Below are 10307 nucleotides of genomic sequence, written 5' to 3'. Positions count from 1 at the left end.
TTAAGTTTGTTTTTAAAAAATATTTTCAATTTCAAAAATTATTTTCTACTCTAGTTAAAATAAAAGATATTTCTCAAAAATATTTTTCATTCATAAGTCAAACACTAAAAATCTTTTCCGGAAAATATTTTCTACTCACCAACCAAACATGAGAAAATAAGTCAAAAATCAACTTGTTTTCCAGGAAAACATTTTCTAGGAAAACATTTTCCTTCATACCAAACACACCCTTATTCTATCACGATTTTTGATGATGATAATAGCAGACGGCTTAGTTGCCTTGTCTTAGATATTGTGCCATTCGATAAATTAATATTTTAATCAAACGCCTAAAACACGGGTTGCGACAGGACATTATATACCTTCTCGCGCTTTTCGAAAATTAAGTTAAGTAATTTTTAAAGTTACGTTAAATTATATTAATTTGATATTTTAAATAAAAAATTAGATATTTAAAAATTATATTAAAAGTATAAGTTGTAATTTTTTGAATATCAATATTGATGTTTTATAATTTGACTTTAAAAAAAAGAAATTATAACAATTAAAAATAAACGAATTAGTATACTACTTTAAAAAAAAAAAAAGAATTAGTATACTTTCCAAAAATATTTTTTTGATTTATGATTACCCTACGTAACGTAGATAAATGTCAGCATATAGTACATTATTAACCTACTGCTATTCTTCTTCTTGTACTCTGTCAAACAAGCGTAAGACTGAGAATACAGAGGAGACCAAAAATGGAAGCTGAATATGGAAAATCATCCTCTGTAAAAACTCCATTGATAGATGACCGAGAAAAACAGAGTATTCTTGATGAAACAAGAAAAAATGGTGGTGGGTTTAGCAAGGAAGAGATTGTTGATGAAGTGAAGAGGCAAGTATGGCTAGCAGGACCCTTAGTGAGCGTTAACCTTTTGCAGTTTTCTTTACAGCTTATATCCATTATGTTTGTGGGTCATCTTGGAAAATTGCCCCTTTCTGGTGCTTCCATGGCTAATTCCTTCACTTCTGTTACTGGTATCAGCCTTTTGGTTAGTATTTCTTCACCTTTATTTCTTTTTTAACTCAAAAAGATCTGTCTTTGAAGAAAACCTAACTTGAGATTTTCCGATTTACAACAATAATTATTACTCTATTTTAATTTCACGATGATGCAACTTAGTTGTTGCCTATTTATTTCAATTACAATGCCCTGGTCTAGCCATTTATTAAAAAACAGTTGATTCAGTGGCTGTGATGCATCGTCTCTTATCTGTTTTGGGCTTAAGCCGGAAATGGATTTGTTTACTTTAGTCTCCCATTTTCATTTTCGAAAGATTGCCAGCCTGAAAGCCTTCCTAATCCAACTTGACCAGATGCCCCATTTTCCTAAAAGTTATACAATCTTTACTTTGCTATTACTAATGTCTTGATATTGCTCGTTGTAATCTCAGAAACCAAGGATGAGCAATCTGTTAGATCTTTGCACTTATCATGTCTCATATTTCCTTTGCTGCTACTGTAAATTTCTTAAAATCAGAGACACCATGAGTAATTCGTTAATCATGTCATTGCTTTTCGAACTGAAACTCCAACTTAACGGCCTGGGAAGGAAATCGATCATAATCTAGTATTCCTATGTCTTATTAATAAGCTAGCCTTCTAATGGAATTTTTTCTTCCCTGTTTCCAAATAGATGGGGATGTCAAGTGCATTGGACACATTTTGTGGACAGTCTTATGGAGCAAAACAGTATCATATGCTTGGCATTCACATGCAGAGAGCTATGATTGTACTTTCACTTGTAAGCGTACCTCTTGCAGTAATCTGGGCAAACACTGGCCCTATTCTCAAGGTTTTAGGCCAAGATCCTAGTATATCTGATGAAGCTGGTCAATATGCCTTGTATTTTATCCCCGGTGTTTTTGCTTACGGCTTGCTCCAATGTGTTGTGAGATTTTTACAAACACAAAGTATTGTCATCCCTATGGTGTTATGTGCTGGAGTTACAACCTTAATCCACGTTGTTGTCTGTTGGATTTTGGTCTTCAAGACTGGACTTGGTGTCAAAGGAGCTGCTCTAGCAAATTCAATCTCTTACTGGCTTAACTTCTTGTTTTTGGTTCTTTATATCAAGTTTTCTCCTTCATGTGCAAAAACTTGGACAGGACTGTCAAAAGAAGCTTTGAAGGATATGCTTACTTTCCTTAGACTTGCGGTTCCCTCGGCCATCATGGTCTGGTCAGTCTACATCTCTTGATTTTTCTACAAGTAGCACGAAAAAAAACTATATCTCACGTCGCAGGATCATGCTTGGAGCATCGGTTTGTTTATTGATTTTAACCTGTTTACTTTGATGATTGTCAACAGCTTAGAAATGTGGTCGTTTGAGCTAATGGTTCTGCTTTCTGGCCTCCTTCCAAATCCACAGTTGGAAACGTCAGTGCTCTCAATCTGGTACGGATTGTGCACCTCTCACTCATTTAACACAGTATATTCCCACTGGTTTATCAAGTAAAATTTTCCATTTTCAAGCCTTACTGATTTGCTTCATTGGTTCTTAGTCTTAATACAGCCGCAACAGTTTGGATGATCCCTTTTGGGCTGAGTGGTGCTGTGAGGTTAGTCATAAAAAAATGTATTCTTTCAGTTTGTGTTAATTATGAAGTGCAACCTCGCAAAAGATTAGCAGCAGTGATATACTTGGCATAACTCTGCTAATTATGAAGATTTAAAAGATTAGCCAAGTTATCTGAAAAAGATGGGAGATGCATTTTTCAGTTCTGTTTCTTTGATCATACTTTTGTGCAATGCAGTACACGGGTCTCAAATGAACTAGGAGCAGCTCATCCTCAACTTGCACGTTTGGCGCTGTATGTTGTCTTAGCGGTGGCTGTTATTGAGGGGCTTGTGTTGGGATTGGTCTTGATATTGATACGTAAAGTATGGGGATATGCTTACAGCAACGAAACTGAAGTTGTTAAATACATAGCCATCATGATGCCACTTCTTGCAACATCAAATTTCTTGGATGGCCTTCAATGTGTTCTCTCAGGTTTGCATTTATATATGGTGCAACAGATTTTACTACGTCCATATACATATAGTTAAAGATTTTTTGAAACTATATTGTTTCATTTCACATCCAGGTGCTGTAAGAGGATTTGGATGGCAGAAAATTGGGGCAATTATTAACCTCGGATCCTATTATTTGGTGGGAATTCCTTGTGCTGTCTTGTTGGCCTTTTATCTTCACATTGGTGGGAAGGTAACAACTTATTGTTTATGCTATCAGTTTCATATAACTTTTGTTTATTTCTTCAATGTCATGAAGATTTGATTAATATTACTACCTTTTATTTCGAATTACAAACAGGGATTATGGTTGGGTATTATTTGTGCACTTCTAGTACAAGTGTTGTCTCTTCTTTTCATTACCATACGCACCAACTGGGAACAAGAAGTAAGCAACTCCCACAATACAATGAATGATACAATGAATGATTACTTGAGACTTTTCAGTTTTACTATCTATAGCTGACGAGTTTTTGTTGTTTATTTAGGCAAAGAAGGCTCAAGAGAGAGTGGAAGAAACAACATTACCCGCGGAGATAGTGTACTGAAAATTGAAGTAATTGATCAAAAGATTTTGACCTGTTTGACGTATGGTTTAACGTCTTAAGAACTCTAATACAGTTTTGTGGCTCTGATATGCGGCATATTGTGGACTAAATATCAATGGCTTACTATCTTAATATAAATTTAAGTTTCCTCTCTTAATAAATTCTCCAAATTATAAAGTTCTGTACCTTTTTTACTCGGGAAAACAAGGAAATAGCTTATTTCAATTTGGTGAACATGTTTGTTGGTAGTTGTTTACCAGGTAAAAAAATTGCATGCTTGTAACAAAAGAAAGTGTAAATCCTAATATTGACAGAAATTCACATGTAGTAATGTCAGAATTTTATTTTATGCTCAACATAAATTCTCTAACAAAAAGTATTAATGCAAATTTGAAGTTCGAAATAAAGATCAATTAACAAAAAGAAATCAAGGTAGTAAGGACTGTGATTTATCTCCATCAAACAAACGCAATGACCATGTACAATTCTCAAAATAACAACATTTGTACCATCATTTAATCAAAGAAAAAAAAAAGAAGATGCAAAAGTTGTTAGTAATTTTTTAATAACCGATTTCTTCTAATAATTCTTCCCTTTTGTTTGAAACTTTACTTTTTCTACAAATTATACTCAATATTTTTTTTAAAAATAATCTATAATCAATTATTGCTAAAAATAAAATAAAAATGGGACCCCTCAAATTTGAAGGTCAAAGCACTTGCCCCTTTTTCTTCCTCTCTTTTATTTTTCTCAAAAAAAAAACAAAAACTTATAGAGCCTGAAGTGATTGTATGAAATGCAATTTGGTTCTAGTTTTCATTGAATCCAACAAACATATTTAATCCCACCAAATTTAACTTTAAGGTAAGAGGTAGCTTTCCTTAAAACAATTACTCTATCTAGAGAGGAATATCGGCAAAAGGAATATTGACAAAAGTAGCTACCTACTTTCTCCACAAAAAATGATTTGCATGTGTTATATTTGTGAGTTTTATGAATGTCAAAGTTAAAATTCACACGATTTGATCCAAAATTTGACAATTTTATTTATTGATTTGACTCGTTTTAACTAGTTCGAATTTAATGAAAATCTGTCCATTTGACACTAGAGTATTAGTACAGCTTTTGGATTCCAAGCTCCAAAAATATAACAATATGTATGCATTATAAGAGTATATATAACCTTAGTCAATAATGTAATGAAAGAGAAATCTTGGAAAACAAGTATTGCCAACAATTCAAGTGAATGAAACACTATTTATAGGCAACAAACAAAATACATCAATCAATGAGAATGCTCTACTTGTTCAGACCTAGATGACGTTGAAGATATAATTAACTATTAAAAGTGTGCTCTCTCTAACCGCTTAAGCTTTAAGATGAAATGGTCACATACTTCAAAATGGTATTAGAGCAGGCAAAGTAGGAATCAGGCTCGCATGTGAGGGGCGTGTTGAAGATTAAATCAACTATTAAAAGTGTGCTCTTTAACGCGTCTTCGGGCCATGAGTCCTTTCTTTCTTCTTTCATGACTTTGGGCTATAACTATGACTGGATGTGTGGTTGAGACTTTAACAGAGAGAGAGCAAAAATGGAAGCAGAACATGGAAATTCATCCCCTTTGATAGTAAAACAGAATGGTTTTAGCAAGGAAGAGATTGTTGAGGAAGTGAAGAAGCAAATATGGCTAGCAGGACCCTTAGTGAGCGTTAACCTTTTGCAATTTTCTTTACAGCTTATATCCATTATGTTTGTTGGTCATCTTGGAGAATTGCCCCTTTCCGGTGCTTCCATGGCGAATTCCTTCACTTCTGTTACTGGTATCAGCCTCTTGGTGAGTAGAATTTGAAACAGAACTTTATTAGTCATTCATGACATCAAAATTTTACGACGTTTAATTTATATATGGTATTGATTCTATTGAAAAAGTTTTCTTCTCTGTTTCCAAATAGATGGGGATGTCAAGTGCACTGGACACATTTTGTGGACAGTCTTATGGAGCAAAACAGTATCATATGCTTGGCATTCACATGCAGAGAGCTATGATTATACTTTCACTTGTATGCATACCTCTTGCAGTCATTTGGGCAAACACTGGCCCTATTCTCAAGTTTTTAGGCCAAGATCCTAGTATATCTGATGAAGCTGTTCATTATGCCATGTATTTTATCCCTGGTGTTTTCGCTTATGGCTTGCTACAATGTGTTGTGAGATTCTTACAAACGCAAAGTATTGTCATCCCTATGGTGTTATGTGCTGGACTTACAACCTTAATTCACGTAGTTGTCTGTTGGATTTTGGTCTTCAAGACTGAACTTGGTGTCAAAGGAGCTGCTCTAGCAAGTTCAATCTCTTACTGGATTAACTTCTTGTTTTTGGCTCTTTATGTCAAGTTTTCTCCTACATGTGCAAAGACTTGGACAAGACTGTCAAAAGAAGCGCTCAAGGATATGCTTGCTTTCGTTAGACTCGCGATTCCCTCTGCCATCATGGTCTGGTCAGTGTATATTTCTTGATTTTCTACAAGTAGCACGAAAAAAACCCGTATATGTATACTTGTGGAACTGGTTTATTTAACTTTACTTTGATGATTATCAACAGCTTAGAAATGTGGTCGTTTGAGCTAATGGTTCTGCTTTCTGGCCTCCTTCCAAATTCACAGTTGGAAACCTCAGTGCTATCAATCTGGTTTGAATTGTGAACCTTTTATTTATCAAGCAAAATTTTCCATTTTCAAGTCTAACTGATTTGCTTCATTGTTTGCTAGTCTTAATACATCTGCAACAGTTTGGATGATCTCTATTGGACTGAGTGGTACTGTAAGGTTAGTCATCGAAAAATATGTTAAATTTGGTTCGTATTTAACCAAGTGATCTGAAAAATGAATTTGGTAGTTGAAGATGGGAGATGCAAATTTGTAGTTCTGTTCTTGTGATCATATATTTGTGCAATGCAGTACACGGATTGCAAATGAACTAGGAGCAGGTCATCCTCAAATTGCACATTTGGCGCTACATGTTGTCTTAGCTGTGACTGTTATCAAGGGGATTGTGTTGGGATTGATCATATTATTGCTACGTAACGTATGGGGATATGCTTACAGCAATGAAACTGAAGTTGTTAGATACATAGCCATCATGATGCTACTTCTTGCAACATCAAATTTTATTGATGGCCTTCAATGTGTTCTATCAGGTTGGAACTTTTACACGTTGTTAAATAGTTTTTGAAACTGTGTAGTTACATTTCACATTCAGGTGCTTTAAGAGGATTTGGATGGCAGAAAATTGGGGCAATTATTAACCTTGGATCCTATTATTTTGTGGGAATTCCTTGTGCTGTCTTGATGGCTTTTGTTCTTCACATCGGAGGGAAGGTAACACCTTACTGTTTACGCTATCCATCCGTGCATATAACTTTTCTTTATTACTTCAATGTCATGAAGAGTTTGAGTAATATTGCCTTCTATTTCCACTTACAAACAGGGTTTATGGTTGGGTATTATTTGTGCACTTCTAGTACAAGTGTTATGTCTTCTATTCATTACCCTACGCGCAAACTGGGAAGAAGAAGTGAGCAACTCCCACAATACAATGAATGGTTACTTGAGAGTTTTCAGTTTTCCTATATATAGCTGATGAGTTTTTGTTGTTGTTTATTTAGGCTAAGAAGGCTCAAGAGAGAGGGGAAGAAACAATATTACCAGGGGAGATAGTGTACTGATCAATGTGCACCTTTTAAATACAATTGAAATAACTAAAAAAAGATTTTGACCTGTTCTGCTATGTGGCATATCTAATATCATTAGTTTAAATACAATTTTATTTTGATTGGTATTTTTCAATTCATAGCAAACTTATTCCATTCGCCTCTCTCCCCTTTCTCTGGAATCTCGCTCGTCACTCTCCTCTTTTTCATCCCTATCTCGCTTGCCTCACTCACTTTATACAAACACAAATGTACAATTTGTGTAAAGCGAGAGAGACTGTATATACAAATACCAATAGATATCTCTCCGTCCTATACATTTATAATTATACAAATACAAATCTTCTCTTACCCAGTTATCTTTTGCGGTTTTGCCTATCTCTCTCCCTCGCTTTATACAAACACAAATTACACAAAATACAATGTATAATTTATGTTTGCATAAAGCGAGATAGAGATTTGATATACAAATACAAATGTTTTAACTCGATTCAATTGTATACGAATTCAAATTACATGCAGATATACAAACACAATCATGATACATATACATAGTAGTTACATATAAACAATTATCTAAGTGATATACATATACAATTTACCACTCTCTGCCCTCTGTCGCTCGCCTCTCTCCCAATCTCTCTCGCTACTCTAGCCTAACACATAGAACATATACGTACACATACATAATTTTCATGCAAATTGCCGTAGTTTTTATACAAATTGCCATCATTTATACAAATCAGATATTCCACAACAAACATAATTTGACTATGGAGTGCAAATAGCAAAATTGTAGCTATAAAACGCTAATATAATTTTTATATTTGATAATCCTAAAATTTACTCTTTAAATAGTAGTATTCGTGGGTTGGGCCGAAGTCAGAAGTTGTCAGCCCATTTTGGTCTCAGAGGCCCATCAGCTGATTAGTGGATGTGCAACTATCTCCCGCGAAATCAAATTGGTGTTTTGAGAGTTTGAAAATAACGTCTGAACAATGCGGTTCAATTTTGAATTTATTGCACTCAATGGAGGAAGGTATCTCAATTATCCGATCACAACTTGTGTCAATGTCAAACGGATCTGAAATGCTATAGACATTTATTCCATTTTCACCCTTCCCCATCGAATCTGATCCCTAATTTTATCTTTCTTCTAGGGTTAGAAGAAAATATCTGAGGAGTTCATGGTACAAACAGGCTGCAGGTTGAGCACATGTATATACAAAATTCCTCCTAGTGGGGAAGAAGACACAGAAGCAATATGATAGGTCAAAAACCCTAAATTTGTGCTGTAGGTGACTGCAGCTAAGCTATTCTCACCCGACATCTGTATTGGAGTGGGACACTGGTACAAACCGGCGAGCCATCTCAAAGCAGAATTTCCACGCACCAAATTAGCCGGCGGTGAACCACCGGCGAAGTCAGCAAAAGTCAGTAGCTCAGATATAGTGCAATGGAACAGGTCTATCACCCAACACATGCGGCAAGGAGAATGCGATTCCGCATTGAGCTTATTCAATTCAATGCCAGCAAAGTCCAGTGTATCCTGGAACGCAATGATTTCTGGGTATTTGTTGAATGGCAAATTGGACCTCGCTCAGAAGCTGTTTGACGAAATGCCTCAGAGAGACTTGGTGTCTTGGATCATTCTGCTTAGTGGCTACATTAAGAATAAGAATTTGGGGGAAGCTAGGGTTTTGTTTGATCAAATGCCTGTTAAAGATGTAGTGTCGTGGAATGCATTGCTTTCCGGGTATGCCCAGAATGGGTACGTTGATGATGCTAGAAGGATCTTTCTCATGATGCCTGTGAAGAATGAGATCTCTTGGAATGGACTTCTCGCTACGTATGTTCAGAATGGGGGGGATTGAGGAGGCCAGGAAATTGTTTGAGTCAAAGGATAATTGGCCGTTGGTTTCTTGGAATTGCTTGTTGGGTGGGTATTTGAGAAAAAAGATGTTGGCTGAGGCAAAGGTGCTTTTTGATAAAATGCCTGTCAAGGATCAGGTGTCATGGAACACAATAATTTCATGTTATGCCCAGAATGATGATTTGGAGGAAGTGAGAAAGTATACCAATTAGATTTTAGCCTCTGTATACTTAGCTATTGTGCTGGTCATCTCCATAAGTGTTGAGGATTTACTGTAGTTATTGCACACATGGAAGCAAAGCACAGAAGAGGGATAAGTGGATAATCCCTTTCTTGTTGTTTGGTGAATTTGGCGCGTACAATCCGTGATCTCCTCATTGATCTTGGTAAAAAGGAGGTATGCTGAGATATATCGCCCATAATTGTTGCACACTTCAGGTGTACTTCAGTCCTCTGTTCTCTGGCGAGAGATTCTTGATTGGCTCCTTCTACCTGTCTGGCCCAAACGCATGACAGTGACTGTTTGTCGGGTATCATAAATCTGCTCTACCCTAAGCTCGCTGACTGATTTCCTACTTCTTTGACCCCCACTAGCTAGGTGGTAATGATACTATTGTGGCCCAGCATTTACACATAGTGGAACTCTCCTCAAAATCTGCTATCTAAGATTATCCTGGCCCTAAGTTAACCTCATCCGCGGCCACGAGAAAAATCATACTTTTCTGGATATGGTGAAGAGCACATGTATTGGATGACTAGACAATCACCAAATTCGCTTGTAGTTGGTACTGGTATCTTTCTGAGTTTTGAGAGCAAAAGGTAAGAAAATTTATCTCATCATTGATTCATTTTCCTATGATCAATAGTTTGTGTTAGATTCACTTAAGATATTTATTGTTAATCTGTTCAAAGCAGTGATAGCACAGTCTCTGTAATTTGTAGTTGTTGTGTTCCTAAACTAGTTACATTCCATTTCAGGAAGAAAGGAGTTATACTTCAAAGTTCAAACACACTGGAAAGTCACCTTGCCTGAAGGTAAAAAAAAAAATACTTTTATCAGTTGTGGATCCGATTGGAAAACTTTGGGTACGGATGTGAACATGTCTGATCAAGCCACT

General features: G+C 35.9%; 2 protein-coding genes across 2 annotated transcripts; both read left to right on the top strand.

The window, feature by feature from the left end:
- Positions 1 to 651: 651 nt before the first annotated feature.
- LOC102604804 (MATE efflux family protein 5-like) lies at positions 652 to 3761 on the top strand. The gene is given in 8 exon segments (NM_001287854.1): positions 652 to 1037; positions 1682 to 2226; positions 2356 to 2442; positions 2550 to 2606; positions 2802 to 3040; positions 3135 to 3253; positions 3362 to 3448; positions 3549 to 3761. Coding segments are annotated over 8 exon segments (1488 nt in total). The 5' UTR covers positions 652 to 743; the 3' UTR covers positions 3609 to 3761.
- A 1252-nt stretch (positions 3762 to 5013) lies between these two features.
- On the top strand, positions 5014 to 7394 carry LOC102604471 (protein DETOXIFICATION 16-like). Its single transcript, XM_015306218.1, has 8 exons — positions 5014 to 5442; positions 5561 to 6105; positions 6210 to 6296; positions 6376 to 6432; positions 6565 to 6803; positions 6866 to 6984; positions 7094 to 7180; positions 7272 to 7394. Exons 1-8 carry the CDS (start codon positions 5200 to 5202, stop codon positions 7329 to 7331), a joined length of 1437 nt encoding a protein of 478 aa, XP_015161704.1. The 5' UTR covers positions 5014 to 5199; the 3' UTR covers positions 7332 to 7394.
- The last annotated feature ends 2913 nt before the right edge of the window (positions 7395 to 10307 follow it).

The sequence above is a fragment of the Solanum tuberosum genome, unplaced genomic scaffold (assembly GCF_000226075.1).
Source record: "Solanum tuberosum cultivar DM 1-3 516 R44 unplaced genomic scaffold, SolTub_3.0 scf00026, whole genome shotgun sequence".
Classification (NCBI taxonomy): Eukaryota; Viridiplantae; Streptophyta; class Magnoliopsida; order Solanales; family Solanaceae; genus Solanum; species Solanum tuberosum.
Note: the sequence above shows the minus strand (reverse complement) of the source record. Positions and strands in the feature narration are given on the sequence as shown.